Here is a 22,781-nt window from a genome sequence, read left to right as displayed (position 1 = left end):
TTGCTAAAAACTACGCCCGCATGATGCTAGTGTGATAGCAGGTAGTGTCCGATGCGTCTCATAGATATCGCATGCATTTAGGACTAGATGCAGCGTTAGTAAACAGCCGCCATCTTTAAACAGTAGACTTCTCATCGCTTATAAATATAACGTTACTGTCACTCGCTCATGTAACGTTAGCCCTTCGGAGGGCTAGGTTTCTATTGATTATGACCACTGTCGATGCGTGGCTAACGTGTCTTACATACAGGCTTTATTTAATATGTAAAATAACAGCGCTGTAGAGTGATGAGGGTGTAAAATTAAAACATAATAAAGCTAACTGTCAGTTTTAGCTCAGTAGTCATTGCTGAATAAAACACCAAGTAGCACCGGTCCCTAATGTGCTCCAATACAGCAGGTATCATACATTGATTTTGAACACTGCAAAAACTCAAAATCCTATCAGTACTTACAGTTTAGACTAACTTAAAACTTAACTTGAACTTAAGAATAGCTTGACACAAATGAAAATTAAATTGAAACACGTGGGAAAAACACAAAGCTTTCAAGTGATGTGTGTTATCAAATGTAATTACATTTTTAGGTAAGAAAGTTTTTTTTTTTTTATAAGATCTAGAGGAGTGAAAGCAGTGAATTTTTTTTCTAGTCACATCTGAAATGCAATTGTTGGCTATTTTCAACAACGTACATCGAAAATAAAGATATTGATTGACTGAAAATGGTTCAATATTGGATTAAATGTCTTTTTTTCTCCTGCATATTTTTATAATTTCTCTTTACCTAAGAAAAATGTTTTATCTGATTACTCGATTAATCGATAGAATTTTCAATCGATTACTCGATTACTAAAATATTCGATAGCTGCAGCCCTAGTCTTTTTTCATAAAAACGTCTTAAACATGGCTTACTATTTTCACGAGTCACTGCCGACAGACGCGAGGAGGCGATACAATTTAAAATTACCGTGTATTGGCTTGCAATTCTGCCCATACAAAGTCGCAGCTGATAGCTGGATGAACAATCCAAAGGAATGGCCTGCAGTGGAGTTCAGAAACATCTACAACTACCTCATAAAGTCTCTTTGTAAGTTGGCCTATATCAATTACGTGGAATATGTACTGTGTGGAACTAAGAAAACTGGTAGTATATACGGAGTAGGCATGTGCCGGTATGAGATTTTGACGGTACGATAACCGTGAGCAAAAATACCGCGGTTTCACGGTATCACGGTATTGCAATTATAGCTCCAAAATTTTGAGATGTATGGGTTTAAAAAATAAATAAATTAATTAAAAAAAAGAAAAGAAAAAAAAAAAAAACTTTTTTCCATTGAACAGGTTATTTTTTCAGAACATATTTGCAAATTGGAACATGAATATAATGTGAAAATAAATTAATGTGAAAATAAATAAATTGACAAAAAATAACAACTATTTTATATAAAATTAAAATAAATAGAACCTAGACTATACCCACAGCCACAGCTCAAGTTGCTCAATATTAGAGCAAGAACAAAATAATTGCTATAAAAAAGTAAAAATACTTCTAAATAAAATCAAAAATATATACTGTATGACTTTTTTTGAGGGGAAGAAGCTGAAGTTTCGCCATTTTCAGCCACTGTGTCAACTTTCTTCTACATGATGTCATGCCTTTGTGTTAAAAAGAACAAAGAAGTCATAAGTTAATAAGTCAGTTAACAATGTATAAGTTAGTTAAAATGTAAATATTATTTTTATTAATTATTTATTTAATTTTTTTTTTTTTTTTAATTATTATTATTATAATAATATATATATATATATATATATATATATATATACCACCCCCCCCCCCCCTTCATTCATTCAAGCATGTTTCTCACTCAGCGGCTGTGAGACATAAAACGTCGACGAAGCTGCTCTCCCAGCTTAGCCTAGGCTAACATTCGTCTTTGTAAGTTTTAGTTAGTTTGTATAATGAATTTGAAAGGAAAATGTATGTTTGGTTTTTGGCGACCTTTTTCATGGTGCTACTGCTATCCTGTTGAACCTACTCACATGTGGAAAAATACAATTGTATAACGTTTTAAATGTATTCATTTGTATATTTCACCACGATTTGAGAGCTCAATAAATTGAAGACAAGAACGCATTGTCTTTGGAGGGTTGTTTAGCAGAATAGAGTCACTAACACTCACGGCAACAAATGGGAAGGGTGAGCGCTGCCGCACCAAGCCACTTCGGCTGCATTTTGGCACATGAAAAATAGCGAATACCGTACCAAGGTATGACGGAAAATTTTAGTGGTTTTGAAACCGCGACGTTTTCACACCACGGTAAACCGTGAAACCGGTAACCGGCACATGTCTAATACGGAGTGATTATTTCAGCCGTGACTGGTAATTCGCCTCCAAGCGTTATTTAGCCGTGAACACGTCACGGCAAAATAACCAATTCCCACCAGGCCAATAATATACCGATTGACTAATCAGAGCAGTTTACGGCAAAAGAAAAATAACGCTTTGCGAGTTGCCGGTTACAGCAAAAATAACCACTGCCTAGTCGATTGAATCCTAGCAGCAAATTGGGGCAAAAAAAAAAATTGATTCAAGTTTACTCACCAGTAATAAAATGTCGGCTGCAAACGTAAATGTGCTTAGATTTAGGTTCCCACAGGCGAGAATAGTCCACGGAACCGTCTTCTTTTACTGTTCCTCGATTAATTGCTTTCAGCCATTGGTTTCTCGGAAGAATTAAGAACTTCAAATGCGGCTCTGAACTCTTCCTTGTGTGACAACCCGCAACACAGCAACTTTTAGTCATTCCGACGGAAAAAGACCGCAAATAATTCGAAAGTTCAACGCGTTTGTATTACAATGCATGACAGAGCAACTGCTTGTGACTCGTCTTTTGCCCCGTTTTCAATATGGCGACGCTTTGTTGTGGCTGGGGACATCATTAATGCCCGGATGTCTGACGGCCTCTATAGCAATGCAACTCTATTTAATTATTACAAATTGGGGTTTTCCCAATCCAAAAAATGTCCAAACTGTCAGGTAGTGATGTCACGAGGTTCGCCGAGCCTTCGAAGCTTGTGTCGAGTAATGAAGGGACTTTTCCGCGAATCACGTACCGAGGCTCGCTTCATTTAGAGGAGGCTCCAAGAATGATGACGTCCGAAGCCTCCCTGCCCAGCCGTACCACGTGATTGCTTCAGGCAGTGCTTCAGATTTGCTGCGCGGTTTGAGAGCTCGCTACAATCTATCAACACCTCTGGCTGCATTAAGAATGCGGGTGTTTGAAGGAGAGTTGCGAACAGGTTAGAGTTAGGATAGTTTGGAGGTGGTTTGGAGAGTGAAAAGTTTAAGTCAGTTGAGAGAAGGGTACAGTAGTTGATATATTAAGAAATAGGACTTCCTCTCTGTGGAAAAAAAATATATATATATATATATACAGTGCCTTGCAAAAGTATTCGGCCCCCTTGAATCTTGCAACTTTTCGCCACATTTCAGGCTTCAAACATAAAGATATGAAATTTAATTTTTTTTGTCAAGAATCAACAACAAGTGGGACACAATCGTGAAGTGGAACAACATTTATTGGATAATTTAAACTTTTTTAACAAATAAAAAAACTGAAAAGTGGGGCGTGCAATATTATTCGGCCCCTTTACTTTCAGTGCAGCAAACTCACTCCAGAAGTTCAGTGAGGATCTCTGAATGATCCAATGTTGTCCTAAATGACCGATGATGATAAATAGAATCCACCTGTGTGTAATCAAGTCTCCGTATAAATGCACCTGCTCTGTGAGGGTTCTGTTTAAAGTGCAGAGAGCATTATGAAAACCAAGGAACACACCAGGCAGGTCCGAGATACAGTTGTGGAGAAGTTTAAAGCCGGATTTGGATACAAAAAGATTTCCCAAGCTTTAAGCATCTCAAGGAGCACTGTGCAAGCCATCATATTGAAATGGAAGGAGCATCAGACCACTGCAAATCTACCAAGACCCGGCCGTCCTTCCAAACTTTCTTCTCAAAAAAAGGAGAAAACTGATCAGAGATGCAGCCAAGAGGCCCATGATCACTCTGGATGAACTGCAGAGATCTACAGCTGAGGTGGGAGAGTCTGTCCATAGGACAACAATCAGTCGTACACTGCACAAATCTGGCTTTTATGGAAGAGTGGCAAGAAGAAAGCCATTTCTCAAAGATATCTATAAAAAGTCTCGTTTAAAGTTTGCCACAAGCCACCTGGGAGACACACCAAACATGTGGAAGAAGGTGCTCTGGTCAGATGAAACCAAAATTGAACTTTTTGGCCACAATGCAAAACGATATGTTTGGCGTAAAAGCAACACAGCTCATCACCCTGAACACACCATCCCCACTGTCAAACATGGTGGTGGCAGCATCATGGTTTGGGCCTGCTTTTCTTCAGCAGGGACAGGGAAGATGGTTAAAATTGACGGGAAGATGGATGCAGCCAAATACAGGAACGTTCTGGAAGAAAACCTGTTGGTATTTGCACAAGACCTGAGACTAGGACGGAGATTTATCTTCCAACAGGACAATGATCCAAAACATAAAGCCAAATCTACAATGGAATGGTTCAAAAATAAACGTATCCAGGTGTTAGAATGGCCAAGTCAAAGTCCAGACCTGAATCCAATCGAGAATCTGTGGAAAGAGCTGAAGACTGCTGTTCACAAACACTCTCCATCCAGCCTCATTGAGCTCGAGCTGTTTTGCAAGGAAGAATGGGCAAGAATGTCAGTCTCTCGATGTGCAAAACTGATAGAAACATACCCCAAGCGACTTGCAGCTGTAATTGGAGCAAAAGGTGGCGCTACAAAGTATTAACGCAAGGGGGCCGAATAATATTGCACGCCCCACTTTTCAGTTTTCTATTTGTTAAAAAAAATTTAAATTATCCAATAAATTTTGTTCCACTTCACAATTGTGTTCCACTTGTTGTTGATTCTTGACAAAACGTTAAAATTTTATATCTTTATGTTTGAAGCCTGAAATGTGGCGAAAGGTTGCAAGGTTCAAGGAGGCCGAAAACCTTTGCAAGGCACTGTATATATATATATATATATATATATATATATATAGAACATTGGCAAATGACTTGACTTGACTTGCAAATGACTTGATTAAAAATAGTTTTTTGATTAAAGCAACATTTATTGCGATTGAATGATTTAGACACAAATGTCCTACCCCTAATATGGCTCAAACACAAAAAGGATTGCTTCAATCAAACAAAACAGTTTGAATGAAAAATAAAGTGTTCAAATGCGAATTTCTGAGTCTCAAATATTTTTTCACATTCAAACCTTTTTTTCTACGATTGAATTTTTTAAAATTTTTGATTGAAGTGATTTTTCTTTTGAAAATATATTTTTTTTGTTTGAAGCAACTTATTCTTTGATCGAATAAATAAAGACACAAATGTCCTTGCCAAAATGTGGTCCAAACGCAAAATTACATGATTTCAATCAAAAATGGTGTTTCAATCAAAAAAAAATTTCAATCCAAAAAAAAAAAATTCAATCAAAGAAAAATATTTATCAAATATATTTTTTTGAGCTTCAAATTAATTTTTTCATTCAAACACTTTTTTTTGATTGAAGTGACATTTTCTTCAATTGAAAATATATATTTTGATTGAAGCAACCTTTTATTTGATTGAAGCAACTTTTTTTCAGATTGAATAATAAAGACACAAATCTACCTCCATACATTTAGGGCTCTCAAACGATAAAAATTTTTAATTTAAAGTTAATCACAGCTTAAAAATTAATTACCGTATTTTTCGGACTATAAGTCGCGTTTTTTTTCATATTTTGGCTGGGGGTGCGACTTATACTCAGGAGCGACTTATGTGTGGAATTATTAACACATTATGATATAATTTCACATGTTATTTTGGTGTTTTGCAGTGACACTGATGGTTTTGTAAAGTTGTTAGCATGTTCTTATGCTATAGTTACCTGAATAACTCTTTATAGCTATGGCCACGTTCGCGTTCTGCCTTTGGCAGTGTATGTTCAATTGTATTATTGACTTTTTTTATCTTGAAATGGATGCATTTAGTTTGTGGCGCTTTCACACCCACGTGAGGGCGCACTCGCACTTGTTTACGTGACACGCCAGAAGAAGACGGACAGCTACGTAGCTCTGAGTAGGCGAGTTAGCTAGAGAGAATAGACAGATGCGAACCTACTTTCATTATTTATGCTTTTAAATCATCTCTACAGAGGCAACGCCTGCGTGTATCATCTTTTCTGTTGTTGTTGTGTGTTTTCCACCCTCGATCGGACACTTAGAGCCAGTTGTGTGGTTGTTTGAACGATGTGCTAATGATAGCGAACGCATGCTAACCTGTTACTTATTACTAATAGTACCTAATTATCATTTATTTACGTTGATGTGAACCTGTTTTCTATCGAGGACCAAATTGATTCAGCAAATTATACGGACGTCCAGCATTGTCTTTTGGGAGTTCGCTGTATAGCCAGGACAGGCCGTAGCGTAGGACAGTATATTCACATTTCGTTGTTCATGCACTGTACACTGTACATTTATTTAGCATGTTGTTCTCTGTTGTATTTTTATATTAAATTGCCTTTCAAGATGACATGTCTGTTCTATGTGTTGGATTTTATCAAGTAAATTTCCCCCAAAAATTCGACTTGTACTCCGGTGCGACTTGTATATGTTTTTTTTCTCTTCGTTGGGCATTTTATGGCTGGATCGACTTATACTCAGGAGCGACTTCTAGTCCGAAAAATACGGTAATCGCAATTCAAACCATCACTAAAATATGCCATATTTTTCTGTAAATTATTTTTGGAATGGAAAGATGAGACACAAGACGGGTATATACATTCAACATACTGTACATATGTACTGTATTTGTTGATTATAACAATAAATTCATACGATGGCATTAACATTAACATTCTTTCTGTTGAAGACTTTTTCTTCTCTGCAAAAACAAACACACAACAGAGCCTTAGAACAGTAACAAAAAAAGTATTATTTATAATGTGTGCAAAGTGTGTGTAGTGGTCCTCTTCTCTATTCATCCTCTAGCCAGTCGCTGAGGCAAACCAACTTATTTACATTTTCTGAGAGTTGCTCCATCTGTATTCTTTTTTTAATTTGAATTCCCCACCCAGAGGGCCAACCTGCTTTTCTTCCATGTTTACATTTAACCGTTAACCACGCTGCTCACTGCACTTCTGAGTGGTGCGACGGCCCTGGCCGTTAAATTGTTATCTTTTTTGAGACTGTCAGTCAGCTGATCGTTGCGTCCGCCAGCTGGCTGCCTCCCCTCCCAACGTGACGTACTCTGATTGACGCCGGACGGAAAGATGACGTCGCCGCCGCTGATGGGCCACCCGAGGAAGGGTGCCAACTTAAAAAACTAGCCGCTGTCAACACCCTGAGAGTTCGCATTTGACAGCATACGTGCTGCGTACCTCCTCTCCTCGCCAGCTGTTTGCTAGCCATTCATTCACCTTTGCATTTGATCACTACTTTGTTACACTTCCCCTTTTTCGGTGAGGTCTTTTGTGTTCATTCGTTCAGGGTCCCCGCGGGTTATTAAAAATATTTAAAAAGCATTGAATTTAGTTTTCCATGATTAAAGGTTTTAAAAATATTAAATTAGCTGTTGTAAGTCTGGAATTTTTTCACCGTAGTCTTAATTTTCAAGAACATCTCAGTGCAACCTAAATTATATCCGTGAAGTTTTTTCTTTTTTAATCCATAATGAAGATGACGCATAGAATTTTTACGATGCACTGCACTACAAATCGAAATGCAACACGTGCGTGCCAAACCACCACAACCGGCAAAACGGAGAATCCACCCACCTCTGCATCGGGAATGAGTCCGTTTGTCGGTGGAACGAAAACCCTGCAGGCAGAAGTATTGTGGATTCTGAACACCAAAACAGACCACCATTCATATACTTCAAATGAGTCCATTGGTGATCTGTTTTGGATATTACGTCATTTTGGTCGGCATCGGCTGTCACAATGTTGGTCATATTGCGTTTTGTTCCAGAGGGAGCGATGTCGTTGTTCCGATGTCGTAACTGTCTATTGTAACGAATTTTCAGTTGAGAGAAAAAAAACGATCATTTTCTTAATCTTTAAATAGTGTACATATTTTTATGATCATTATAAATCCATTTACAGAAGGAAATAACGCTGGAAAAGTTAATTAAACATAATGTTGGTCAAATCGTGTTTTTTTCCGGAGGGAGCATTCCCGACTTCTTAACTGCAGCCAATTTAAGATCATTAAGACTTTAAGATAGAGGTAAAATCGGGCCTAAAAAATCCAGCCTGACCCAAACTGGTCCGCGGGTATTAAAACCCGACCCGCGTTTTGTGTTATAACATTTGTGATGATGTCTGCATAAAACCCTGTCTTTTGTAACAAATTCTCAGTTAGCAGGAAAAAAAAACGCACATTTTCTTAGTGTTTAAATAGACTACATATTTTTATGATCATTATAAATTTATTTACACAACGAAATAACGCTGGAAAAGTTTGTTAAATAAACAGATGCGGTTTTGCGGACTCGCAGAGGGGAAGATTAAAAAGGGCGTTTAGGCGTGCTCTGGCTCTGCAATGACCATACAGCGCCTTCTTTTTTTTATCCAAATTATTTATTTTATAACAAGTATTCCTTAGTTTATCATTCATACATCGTTAATATATAGTTATTTCAAAAAGTTAGCGAGAAAGAACCCTGGCCCGGCCCGACGTAATATTTGACATTTTAATTTTGATCATGCTTTCAGTTTAATTTAGCTGTTTCCAGCTTGCTATGTTTATAATTGCGATGTTTGTTTACCGCTTTTCCTCTTACTGCGAAGAGGGAGGAAGTTACATCGGCCGCCGCTATGATATTTAAGTCATCAGCCATCTGCTGTGATCTGGGAATTTAACGCCTGCTTTCACGACTACTGCTTCCCATGTCAGTCGACACGGGAAATTGTTTTCACACACAACTGCTGCACGGTTAAGTCCCGCGATATTCCCGTTGTTTTGGAGTATGTGATAGGGGCTCAAGTTACATCCAGATACTTTAGGTTGCAGTTTATGGGTCAAGCAGTGCACCTGCTTAAACATTTCGGTTTGCCTTACGAATGAATGTGAATTTCGCCGTTTTAACTCAAAAGTTAGCCATGTTTACTGGGGTCTTGGCAGGAGCACTAGCTGCTAGACTGTTACAGAAGATGGCTGGTCTGAGTCCTGTCCGACTGCTCCTTTTGTCCATAATTATTGTGTGCGTGTGTGGGTTTAATAAAATTCTGACAGACTTTATAATGTTACTTTAAATGTGTTTAAATTGTATCTCAATATATGTGCATTCTTTTGTCAAACACACTTAGTAATTGAGGTTAAATTTGATGTTCGGTGCTTTATTTATTTAATGATTCAATATGATCTAAATAATGGGTGCAAGAAAAGTATTAATTTTCAGTTGAAATGGCATTAAAAAAGGTCTTAAAAGTCTTGAATTCAGATTCATAATTCTGGGGGGACCCTGTTCGTTATTGTGATCGTTTTTGTTCACCACTGTAAATAAGAGCCCCGCAGCAGTAGGCGTAAACTGCTGTCTTTTTGTTATTTCGTGAACTGCTGTCTTTTTGTTATTTCCTTTTTACAATCAGGGTTTACTTAGCAGGTGGGGTTTAAGTGTAGTTTCATTCTGTTTGTTGTTTTGGCCTGGGCTTACGATGAAGCCAGCTTCTTCCGCAATTTGTACATTTTGTTCATGGTGATTTTGACTTGTGTGAATAAATTTGTGTCCACTTGCAACTTGTGTGTGTGGCTCGTTTTATGTTACGCCCTTAGCGAGCCGTCCGTGGGACGTAACAGTGGGATTATGGGATGCATGAGCGGGTCATTTTGCGCTTGGGTTAAATGCGTCAAATATTTTAACGTGATTAATTTAAAAAATTAATTACCGCTCGTTAATGCGCTAAATTTGACAGCACTAGATTACGTCAGAAACTCGTTCGGTACGCCTCCGTTCCGAACCAAGCACCCCGTACCGAAACGGTTCAATACAAATACATGTACCATTACACTCCTAATAGTAACGCACGCCTTTATGGTTCCTATTTTTGTCTGCGAGTAGAGAGCCAGGTCTGCCGTGTCAGTGAAATTGCATCAGTAGTAACTTGACCACGCGGTCAAGCTACTCCCACAACAGGTCACTGGGGTTGATATCTGTTGACTGTTCTGGCCACTTCATTACAGATAGAATACTAGCTGCCTGCTTCTTTCCTAAATAGTTCTTGCATAATTTGGAGATGTTCTTTGGGTCATTGTCATGGTGTAGGATGAAATTGACTCCAATCAAGCGTTGTCCACAGGGTATGGGATGGCGTTGCAAAATGGAGTGATAGCCTTCCTTATTGACCTAGTACAAATCTCCTACTTTGCCAGCACCAAAGCGACCCCAGACCATCACATTAACTTCTCCATGGTTGACAGATGACATCAGGCACTCTCCCAGCATCTTTTCCCAGCATTTTTTCAGTTGTTTTGTGTGTCACAAATGTTCTTTTCTTTGATCCAAAGTCCAAACAGCTCAAACTTCGATTTGTCTGTTCGTAACACTTTTTTCCAATCTTCCTCTGTCCAATGTCTGGGTTCTTTTGCCTATATTAATCGTTTCCTTTTAATAGCCTGTTTCTTTTTATTTATTTTTTTGCCACGCTGCCCTGAAAGCAAGCATCCCTGAGTCGTCTCTTCACTGTCGACAATAACACTGGCGTTTTACCGGTACTATTTAATGAAGCTGCTAGATGAGGACCTGCGAGGCATCTAGTTCTCAAACTAGGGACTCTTTTGTGCTTGTCTTCATGCTTGGTTGTGCAGCGGGGCCTCCCGCTTCTCTTTCTGCTCTGGTTAGATCTTATTTGTGCTGCTCTCTGAAGGGAGTGGTACACAGCGTTACAGGAAATGTTCAATATATATAAAAGTTCGTAATGTCGGACGTGGGAAAGCGGTACAAAGCCAAAAAAGCGCACCGGTGTCCAAAACATTGACTTATTTCAAAGAAAAGAAGGAGGGTACACTGCTTTGTCCTGTCCCTTCAATGCCAAGCTTGGCTGCACGTCGGCCGTGAATGAACACCTACGCCGTCACCCAGCTGTAATTTTCGAAGACGACAGGAGTAAGTCCATCTAACTAACTAACAATTTTATTAAAATTGCTCAGCCTGACGCAATATGCAATGAGTCCATTTAGCGCACGCTTAATAAAAATGAAGGCGATAATTTTCACGGCTGCGTTTTATCGTTGCGCGCATGCATACATTTGTGCGCGCATACTGATGGCATATGAGACTCCAGTTCCTTTCTCTCATCAACAGAGTTCAGACATACAAAATAAGAAAAGACACCTATATTGAACACTGTAAACGTTAGCATTGCTACAATGAGGTGAATTGGGGGGGGGGGGGGGGGAATACAACCTACTTTAGCCTGTTATAAAGCGTTGGGAGTCTTCTCCAAAACGCAAACTTGCGGTTAAAAGGTGACACTTCAAACATGAAAAATCGCTGGTTAACAGCATTTGCAAACGAAAAAAAAAAAAATCTATTACTGACACCACATGCAATGACAAAAAGTGCTTTTTTTCTGCAGAGTGTAAAGCTTAAGTTGGCTGTTTAGCGAATGTACTTCCGGTAAACATTTAAAAATAAAAGCATATCATGTTCGTCACGTAAAGAATGATTTCTGGAATTAATCCCCCATACTTCAGAGTAGGGCTGGGCGATATGGCCTTAAGCACGTATCACGATAAATTGAGCAGATTTACCTCGATAACGATAAATGACGATAAATTCACCCAAGCAGACTGTTATATAATTTGAAAATCTGAATCAATGCAAGAAATACAGATTAACCGTTTCTTGTTGATTTATTTACCAGCTTTCAATTTAATATATTTAACAATTGTACATGCAGTCTAAACATTAAGTATACAAAAATTTATTGTAAACAATAAGAATTCAAGTATGAACATTTAAAACAGCTTGTATGGCTTGAACTATGCACATTGTCAAAATCAATATGCTTGTGCAAACATGTCATTGTAACACAAATTACTTACAGCTTGAACAGTACACTTCAAAAAGACAACTTACTGTTAATGGTTGCTGTGACATAATTACTCAACACAAGTGTTTACTGCAAGGTTTCAGGGTTTTTTTTTTCAGTGCATTTTTTAATACATACACACACACACATTAAAGCTGCATTGATCTAATGACACAGAATTAAGCACATACAGAAAAATAGCTGGGGCCATTAAACAGTTATATTATAATTTTCACTGTTAGATTGCACTTTATGCTGAATGCTTTACCATCACAAAAGCTATCACAGAAATCACACACAGACAAAAGATACACAATAATGTGATAAACTAATGCTGCATTCCAGAGAAGTGGGAAGTCGGATTTATCCTACTCGGATGGTACCAGTTCCGATCTCAAAGTGTTCCAAGCAAATGTAAACAACTAAGATGGCTGATCGCAACGAGGTGTTTTTTATTTTGGCCATCCAAATACATTTTGACCTCCAGTGAACCTGCCTTCCTATAAGTGATCAAATAGTAGAGGAAAAACGACGGCTGCGTTATAGCCCACACTGTAAACTGCCTTTTTTTAGTTACATCCTTTGCTGATCGTCAATATAAAAACATAGCACAACAAAGATAATTCACTGTATGAGAAAAAAATACATGGTGTCTCAAATAAACTTGATTTACTTCATAATTGTGTTATCATTCATTACGTTTTCATGAGCGCCAATTTGTCCAGTGACGTCAGATTGAAACAACTTGGAAGTCGGGGTAGTTATTTTTTCTCCGACTTCGCGACTTGGACCTACCAGTTCGAGTGGCGTTCCAATGATATTTTCTAACTCTGAGGTCGGAAAAGTCCGACATCCCACGTTTCTGGAACGCAGCAAATTGCTAGATGCAGTCCCGAGACCAATCCACTCATTAAGTTCAGCTGTTTCAACTAGTTTAGAGCCGCTATCCGACTCCATCACGTTAATTTGTAGCGTTAACCGCTAGCGTTAGCCACTAGCGTTAGCCTGTGGCTTGGCTACCAGTAGAAAGCATTGAAAGCATCCTCTTTGGAAATCGTGAGAACAAGGGAGGACAACGGGTGAAAGTCCGTCTGGGTGCCGCCAAGAGTCTATTCAATGTCGGGTGAAAGTTTGGCGAACCTCCCTTAAGCAACACTCCATCACGTTTGCTTGTAGCGTTAGCCGCTAGCGTTACCCGCTAGCGTTAGCATACCAGGCTCGTTTGATTGGCTTCCTGATAACCACGTGATTCCATACGTAAGCACACTGTCTGCTTTCTTAAAGGGGAATGAACATAGCTGAACAACACAGAGTCAAATGGGATGAAAAGACTATATTTTTTTGTTTTATTAAATTACCGAATTTGCCGTCATGTTCAAAATGACGTCGGTCATCGTAAAGAATTTTGGTACCGGTAAATTTTTGGTTTACCGCCCTGCTCTACTTCAGAGTTGAGATTCTACACTAAGCATAGCTTTAAAATGACACCTTTTATGAAAAATCTGATTGGCAATGAATAAGTACTATTATACACTCACCGGCCACTTTATTAGGTACACCATGCTAGTAACGGGTTGGACCCCCTTTTGCCTTCAGAACTGCCTCAATTCTTCGTGGCATAGATTCAACAAGGTGCTGGAAGCATTCCTCAGAGAGTTTGGTCCATATTGACATGATGGCATCACACAGTTGGTGCTGATTTGTCGGCTGCACATCCATGATGAGAATCTCCCGTTCCACCACATCCCAAAGATGCTCTATTGCAGGGGTCAGCAACCCTGGTCCTCGAGTGCCACTATCCAGCTTGTTTTCTATGTCTCCCTCCTTTAACGCACCTGACTCAAATAATCATGATCGTTATTAGGCTCCTGCAGAGCTTGCTGATGAGCTGATCATTTGATTCAGTTGTGTTAAAGGAGGGAGACATGGAAAACAAGCTGGATAGTGGCACTCGAGGACCAGGATTGCTGACCCCTGCTCTATTGGATTGAGATCTGGTGACTGTGGAGGCCATTTGAGTACAGTGAACTCATTGTCATGTTCAAGAAACCAGTCTGAGATGATTCCAGCTTTATGACATGGCACATTATCCTGCTGAAAGTAGCCATCAGAAGTTGGGTACATTGTGGTCATAAAGGGATGGACATGGTCAGCAACAATACTCAGGTAGGCTGTGGCGTTCCAACGATGCTCAGTTGGTACCAAGGGGCCCAAAGAGTGCCAAGAAAATATTCCCCACAACATTACACCACCACCGCCAGCCTGAACCGTTGATACAAGGCAGGATGGATCCATGCTTTCATGTTGTTGACGCCAAATTCTAACCCTACCATCCAAATGTCGCTGCAGAAATCAAGACTCATCAGACTAGGCAACGTTTTTCCAATCTTCTATTGTCCAATTTTGATGAGCTTGTGCAAATTTTAGCCTCAGTTTCCTGTTCTTAGCTGAAAGGAGTGGCACCCGGCGTGGTCTTCTGCTGCTGTAGCCCATCTGCCTCAAAGTTCGACATACTGTGCGTTCAGAGATGCTCTTCTGCCTACCTTGGTTGTAACGGGTGGTTATTTGAGTCACTGTTGCCTTTCCATCAGCTCGAACCAGTCTGGCCATTCTCCTCTGACCTCTGGCATCAACAAGGCATTTCCGCCCACAGAACTGCCGCTCACTGGATATTTTTTCTTTTTCGGACCATTCTCTGTAAACCCTAGAGATGGTTGTGCGTGAAAATCCCAGTAGATCAGCAGTTTCTGAAATACTCAGACCAGCCCTTCTGGCACCAACAACCATGCCACGTTCAAAGTCACTCAAATGACCTTTCTTCCCCATACTGATGCTCGGTTTGAACTGCAGGAGATTGTCTTAAACCATGTCTACATGCCGAAATGGGGTGGCGTGGCTCAGTGGTAGAGTAGTTGTCCCCCAACCCAGAGGTTGTGGGTTCAATTCTCCGCCCTGATGAACTCGTCTAAGTGTCCTTGAACAAGACACTGAACCCCACGTTGCTCCAGGTGCTGCGTCACCAGTAGGTGGATGGCGAGATATTGTAAAGCGCCTTGAGAGGTGGAAAAGCGCTATATAAGTATAACACCATTTACCATTTAAATGCACTGAGTTGCCGCCATGTGATTGACTGATTAGAAATTAAGTGTTAACGAGCAGTTGGACTGGTTCACCTAATGAAGTGGCTGGTGAGTGTATATCGTACTATACTATAATATTAATTCTAGGTATTTTTTTTTTAAAGAATTGTTTTGAATCATGTTGGAAAGGCGAAGTCAGTGTTCTGAATCTGTTTACATTCTATTCTTTTGCACGAGTAAATGCGATCAGCATTTGAACTCATTGTTTATTTGTGATTTGTTATTGTTATTTATGTGTTTATTTGTACTTTGATGAAGAATTTAAGTGTTCCAAAATGTTTTTGTCAATTTATAAGCGTCAACAAAAATTTCAATGCTAAATAAGTAAAAAAAATATAAATATTTTTTTAAATTATTAGATTAGTCGACTAATCGTAAAGATAGTCTGCTGACTAATCGGGAGAAAATTAGTAGTTTGGGACAGCCCTACTTCTAAGGAAACTAGCAAGCACAATGTACCATTAGAACACTGCAGTGTTTTTTGCTGTAAATGGGCGTCTTTACAAAACTACGAAGACATTGCATTAAAACCGGACTTTTCCAGCTATAATAGTCATTTACCACATTAATAATGTATAGAATTTTTTTTTTTCTGATTAAACTGTGCTTTTCTTTCAAAAAGGAGGAAATTTCTAAGTGACCCAAAACTTTTGAATGGTAGTGTACCTCAGCTCTATTGCTTTTAACACATTTTCTAGAAGATTTTTTTAGTCGAATCCCAAAACCATTCCACACGCCTGCTTTTAAATTTTTGGGAGCACGTCTGATCTCACTGAGAAGTTGGTTGGTTAGGTCAGCCATGCCTGTTGCTGTTTTGTATATGGAAAGCATGAGTTGTGGATGTATACTCTTGGTCCGTTCCCTAGGAGAACATGCTGACTGTGTTTTAGTTTTGCTTTACTTGGCATAATTAAACAATCAGAATTTGGATGTTTGTGAATCGTTCTCGAATCGTCCACGGCTGAATCGTGAATAATCTAAGGATCTAAGAAGTTTTTTTTTTTTATTTGCAAACCACACCTTTTTCTTTTTTTGAATGACGCTTTTCATATGCAAACCACATTTTTTCGTTTTTATTTTTGGCATGATTCTAACTCCATACGCAGTCTTCTTCAGTGCCAAGCAACGTTCAACTTGGAAATCAAGGACGTGGTTCTTTGCTTTACTTTGTCTAGAGTGAAATAGTTTTGATGTGGTAGGATGATCGTGCGCCTGAGTTGCACTGAATACCGCCGCCGTTGTTGTGTTAATTTTTGGACAATTGTACCCCTGAGCTGTGCTGGACACCGCTGTTGTTTGAAAAATAAAAAAATAAGATTTGACCCGTGTGTTTGTGGTCTTGGTCTTGCAGATCTATATGTCAGCCAAGCCCATCATCCTGAACACCAGGTGTCTGCATGCATCAAAGAGGAGGAAGAGGAAGAGTCACCATACATTAAGCAAGAGGAGGACTACGTACCCATTCAAGGTCATCCCAAGTGGTGCTTTTTTCCCCTCTTCAAATGAGGCAAAGATCAAATATGGTACCCTCTCATAAGTACAGAAATGTGATTTAGACACTACAATAAAAGGTATCATTTTTGTAATTCGGACAATATTTTATACCTGTCCGCACTAAGTTTAAGGTGCATTTATAAACACCGCGCTCCTGCACGGGACACCTGCGCAAAAAGGAGCAGCCTCCTGGTTGTAACCGTTGGTTATTTGAGTCACTGTTTCCTTTCCATCAGCTCGAACCGGTCTGGCCATTCTCCTCTGACCTCTGGCATCAACAAGGCATTTCTGCCCACAGAACTGCCGCTCACTGGATATTTTTTCTTTTTCGGACCATTCTCTGTAAACCCTAGAGATGGTTGTGTGTGAAAATCCCAGTAGATCAGCAGTTTCTGAAATACTCAGACCAGCCCTTCTGGTACCAACAACCATGGCACGTTCAAAGTCACTCAAATCACCTTTCTTCCCCATACTGATGCTCGGTTTGAACTGCAGGAGATTGTCTTAAACCATGTCTACATGCCTAAATGCACTGAGTTGCCGGCATGTGATTGGCTGATTAGAAATTAAGTGTTAACGAGCAGTTGGACAGGTGTACCTAATAAAGTGACCGGTGAGTGTATAATATATATGTATATATATAATTATATTTCTGTCTCCATCCCTGTACCCGTGTATAATGCACACCATGATTTTACAAGTTGACTTTGGGGGGGAAAAGTCCACATTATATTCAGGAAATTACGGTATCTGACAGAATTGCAGGGGTGACAATACTTTTGGCCAGCAGTGTAAATGCGCAGCCACCATCCTATTCCCACAGTGAAGTAACACTGCTCCCTAGTGGTGTGGCATTCTCATTACTCAGTGAATGAACAACAAACTATTCTTAAAAGAAAAAAGGAGATTACATATAAAACAATTGAAGCAAACATTGCATTAACAACAACATGGACATTGGACACAATCGGTAGGTGTACTTATTTAACTGCCGAATGTCCTTCATAGAGAACCTTAAGTAACGAAACTAATGATGCTCCCTTTTTTTTAACGCAGTCTGCCTGTTGATTTTTGGTTCATGACCATATCACTTGTTGAGCCCTTTTGGTTTGTATTACACACTGGAAAAACTACTTCAAAAACGAGTAAAAATTTAGTTGAAATGAGATAAGATTTGCTTATAACAAGAAAATTCACCGATGGAACAAGCAAGTTTGTCTTGCTAAGATTTTTTAAAATAAATTCCTTCAGGATGTTAGGTTCTCATTATATGATTAGAGGGGAGCGATCTGCCACCACCCCGACCTGCGTGACGTCCGAGTTGCGCCATACTGCGAGGGCCCGTTGAGTCCTGCCTGCAGGGCTAGTTATTATTATTCTTTTTTCAGGGCAAATTAAAATGGCCAATTTGGAGGCCTGAACATGCTCGAAAACTGCTCTGCTCAGAGAGCCATAGAGAGGCACACACAAAGACAAAGGGGGAGGGGCGAGGGGCTTGGTACTAGGTACTGCACGCTGAGCACATGCTCCGTCGCGTCTGCGCAGCCACAGACAGACAGACACAGGAGGAGGAAAGGACGACACACGAACGAGGTTTGTATGCCTTCAAGACGAGGCACTCATTGGGGCCGCGCTACTTATTGGCACCTCTTCCACAACAATTATAACTATTGTGGTGAGCGACGTGGGGAAGAATGACAGGAGATAAACTTTTTCTTAACACCCTGTATTGAACATAACGCAGAGAAGATATACTATTTGCAGCCATCACTGATATGCATGTTGCCCAAAATTTTACAAATTTTATTAAAACGAAAACATACAGACGGGTTTTACTTTTAATATAAAATTACTATAACTTGTACTCACATTTATCTTTTAAGAATTACAAGTCTTTCTGTCCGTGGATCCCTTTCACAGAAAGAATGTTGATGTTAATGCCGTCTTGTGGATTTATTGTTATAATAAACAAATACAGTACTTATGTACAGTATGTTGACTGTATATATCCGTCTTGTCTTATTTTTCCATTCCAACAATAGTTTACAGAAAAATATGGCATATTTTAGAGATGATTTGAATTGCGATTAATTACGATGAATTAATTTTTAAGCTGTGATTAACTCGATTAAAAATTTTAATCCTTCGACAGCCCTAGTAAATTTTGATAATTTTGGCTACGTTGCGAAAAAAAAAATGTAAGTGGCTCAGTGGCGCCCCCTTGAAATTTTAAAAAAGGCCTCCCCATTTAGGTTTTTTCAATGTAAAGCAATGACATTTGGAGAGTCGATACGTTGTGCAAAACTGCTCCAAAAAGTCTATTGCACTCATATTCCAAACCCAACAGGAAACCGGGTATTTTGAATTGAATGTTGAAAAACATGCAATTTTAGTCGATAAATAGCATGCACGTTTGAGACCATTGCGCCTAGGCAGTTAGTTGGAACCTCCTCAAAATTCTGTTCATGAGATGTTATCAAAATGGTAAGTTTTCATTCACTGGCCTGACCTGGGCAGAGTTCCAAAGTTGGCTGTTTTTTTTTTTGGCAAAACTCCAAATTCAGAAAATGACTAATAACTTCCTCATTCAATGTTCAATATATTTCATATTTGGCATGTATGTTAGGTATCGCTGCTTAAACACGACTGCATTGAAATATTACCCATTAGGCCTGACGCCCCCTAGTGGGAACGGGAAATGCCCTTTTTTAGGAGACAGGCTCTTCCTCATGGGGGAAAAAATCAATTGACTTCAAACCTGCATCAGGGGAGCCTTAAGACATGTTTTCAGGTGCCTGATGAAAAATATTGAGGTTTAGTTGAAGCTGAGGGATCCAAACAGGAAAGGGAAAAGACCGTAGTCATTTTGTCTTACCACAAATTCTGAACAGTCATTACTTGAGATATCAACATATCTGTGACAAACTTCCCATGCTTGTTAAGAGGCATGACCTGAGAGTCCTGTAGGGGTCATTTGCATCAAACCTTCAGCGCCAACTAGTGGTCACAGAAGGGATTTTTCAAAAAGGTTTCTCCTATTAGGTTTTTTCAATGTAGAGCCATGAAATTCAGGGAGTCTGTACCTTTTCCAAAACCGCTCCAAAAAGTCTCATGCGCCCATATTCCAAACCCAACAAGAAATCGGGTATTTTGGATTGAGCAGAGTTTCATGCATGTTAGGTTCTCATTAGATGATTAGAGGGGCACGACCTGCCACCACCCCGACCTGCATGCCTTCCGAGTTTGTGTGACGTCCGAGTTGCGCCAAACTGCGAGGGCCCGTTCAGTCCTACTTGAAGGGCTAGTTGTAAATGTATTTTTACAGATGTGGGACCAATAGTTATTCTCTAATGCAGGGGTTTTCAACCCAGTCCTCAAGGCACACTGTGGGTCCTGGTTTTTGTTCCAGCCGATCCAGCAGAGACAGTTGAACCAATGAGGCTTCTGCTAAAACAAGCCACACCTGACTGCAATCAACTGATTGCACTTGTAAAACACCAGATTGGGGAAAAAGTGTTGTCATCTTGTTTGGTAAGAATGAAATCCTGCACCCACAGTGTGCCTTAGTGGAATAGGTTGGGGACCCCTGCTCTAATGTTACCGAAAAGTCGTTACTCCATTTCTTGATTGGTAGACAAGTAGAGTAGCTACATGAGAAAGCTTTTGTATTTTTGTTGTTGTTGAGGATGGATGTTTACTATTTAATTTACGAAAGGTGGTGGGTCAAACGTACCCGTTAGTGATGGGAATTTGCTTTTGATGGCTGCCCTGATTTTATTGTATTGAAGGAAATTGACCCCTTTGATTTGGAAATCTTGTAGTATTTTTTCATATGACATGAAGGTATTATCTTTAAACAAATTCTGTAACTGGTTTACTCCTGTATCATCTCATGTGCTAGAATAAATAGGAATTTTATCAACTCCAAAGTCTGGATTGTGCCAGTTTGGTGAAAATTGACACGGCGCCAATTGTAATTGCGTAATTACCAATCCTCTCCACCAGGCTTTCAAGGTACATGCTATCATTGGATTCTTAAAGCAGCTATGGTGCTTGATATTAATAAAGGGGAGGTTTGCCAGTTGTATTGGATTGCAATCTGTTTGCTCTAATTCTAGCCATGGGTGTTGTTCAATGTTAAGATGTAACCACTTAATAGGATATTGTATTTGGTTTGCTATATAATAGTGTTGGAAATTAGGAGCCTCTAAACCCCCCTCTGATTTAATTCTTTGCAAGTTGGCAAGGTTAATTCTGTTTTTCTTGTTCCTAAAGTAGAATTTTGTGACGGCGGAGTCTAGGTCTTGAAACCATTTTTGAGTAGGTTTAAAGGGAATCATTGAGAACAAATAATTAATTTGTGTAAAAATGATATAAGCGCAATTACAGGAAAGTGTAATGTGAGACATGCGTGACCCCTTAACAGAAGGACTATTATTGTTGTGGTAATGTACTATTGATTTCAACTTATTAACACACACACACATTCATATTCACAAAGTGTACATCATCTCATAATGCTGAGCTACGATCATTTGTGAGTCCGGTCTCCTTAAGAAGATACTCAAAGCTTATAGCCAGGAGCCTGTGTACATTGAGACAGTCATAAGAAAAATTATAAGAGCAGTAAGGGTGAATTATCGCACATTATAGTATTGTCATAAAATAACATACAGACAAACAATAACATTAAACACAAAATACACACACAAAAAGAAATAACCTCGATATGTGGGAATATTTACTTAATTTTATATATATTTTATAAATATATTTACTTATATTTACTTATTTTTATATTTACAGATCAGGACGCTTTTTAGCATCGTTTTAAAGTTGGAGACGAATTTCAACACTTTTAGCTTGTCGTCGAGCTCATTCCAAATTAGGGCCAAATAAAGGGGGGGGGGGGACTACAACATGTAAGTCGTACTAATTGCTACGAGAAAAAAGCTCTACTATTACGAAGGATAATGTAGCTGTAATTAGCTACGAATTTTATGTACATCTACTGAAGCTGAGAGCAACGACATTAGCCTGGCTAATGAAATATTTCAAATAGATTTTTGTTATGGTTCTTCTTGGGGAAAAAATGTGGGGGGGGGGGGAAATCGCATTTGTCATGATATGGCGCAATTTCGCCATGGCACGACATGGTGTGGCTGCCCAACTCCGATGCAGCCTGCTGCCACAGCCTCAAAAAATCCTAGGGGAAACCCTGGATTTATATATTTGATTTATTATTTATCCTTCATTTGGGGACATTCTTGAGTCACTTCCTTGTCAGCAGAGGAGGGTAGTAGAGTAGACAAAAAATTGACTCAAGTAGGAGTAGTGTTACTTCAAAATAATATTACTCAAGTAAAAGTAATCAACCCAAAAAATGGACTCAAGTGCAAGCAAAGGTTTTTGGTGAAAAAAAAAAAAATACTCAAGTCATGATTAAAATTGGAACTGATACTGGGAATTGATACGATTTTTACAATTCCGATTCCATTATTGATATTGCTTCACGATTCGATTCTTTATTGATTCTCTTATCGATTCTAATTTGGGGAAAAAGAATAAACATTTTGATTGGCATCGAGTTTGTTTAATCAGACCTTAATCAACCTTACAAACTCGCAACGAAGTCAAAAAAGGCCCAAAGCCTCGATGTTAACTGTGGCAAATACACAAGAATGTGTAACATTTTACTGAAACATTTTTCTAATAGAAAAAAAAAAAAAATCTTCCAAAAAAACCAAATAAATAAATACTGTCAACTACAACAGAACAGTGCGTAGTGAACATGTGCAAAATTAACATTTCTTTTGCAGAAAAATAAGCATGTCTGCTTTTTCAGGACGGATACGTGATCTTTCTGGATTTATGGTGTCTCCAGCTAGCTATGGCCAATGAAGCTTCATGTGAAGTTCCGAATCACATGGCCAATTGATTCGAAAATAGGTTCGGTTCATGAAACTTGATTACCAGTTAAATCTCCTGGCAAAAGCTGGAACTGCAGGGGCTCACAAGCAG

General features: G+C 39.1%; 1 protein-coding gene across 3 annotated transcripts in view; it reads left to right on the top strand.

Annotated features, from left to right (window-relative positions):
* LOC130928948 (gastrula zinc finger protein XlCGF57.1-like) overlaps positions 1-22,781 on the top strand; it is a 32,736-nt gene that overhangs the window by 5,756 nt on the left and 4,199 nt on the right. The window contains exon 2 of one of the 3 annotated variants that reach the window (XM_057855787.1): positions 16,618-16,789. The exons of 1 other annotated variant lie outside the window; for it this stretch is intronic. In XM_057855787.1, coding sequence (XP_057711770.1) covers positions 16,624-16,789 — 166 coding nt within the window. In that variant the 5' untranslated portion in view covers positions 16,618-16,623. The remainder of the gene's footprint in view (positions 1-16,617; positions 16,790-22,781) is intronic. One more of the 3 variants, XM_057855788.1, reaches the window with a different exon arrangement.

Source organism: Corythoichthys intestinalis, chromosome 13 (assembly GCF_030265065.1).
Source record: "Corythoichthys intestinalis isolate RoL2023-P3 chromosome 13, ASM3026506v1, whole genome shotgun sequence".
In the NCBI taxonomy this organism is placed as follows: domain Eukaryota; kingdom Metazoa; phylum Chordata; class Actinopteri; order Syngnathiformes; family Syngnathidae; genus Corythoichthys; species Corythoichthys intestinalis.
The sequence above is the reverse complement of the archived record's forward strand: the minus strand, read 5'-3'. Positions and strand labels throughout refer to the sequence as shown.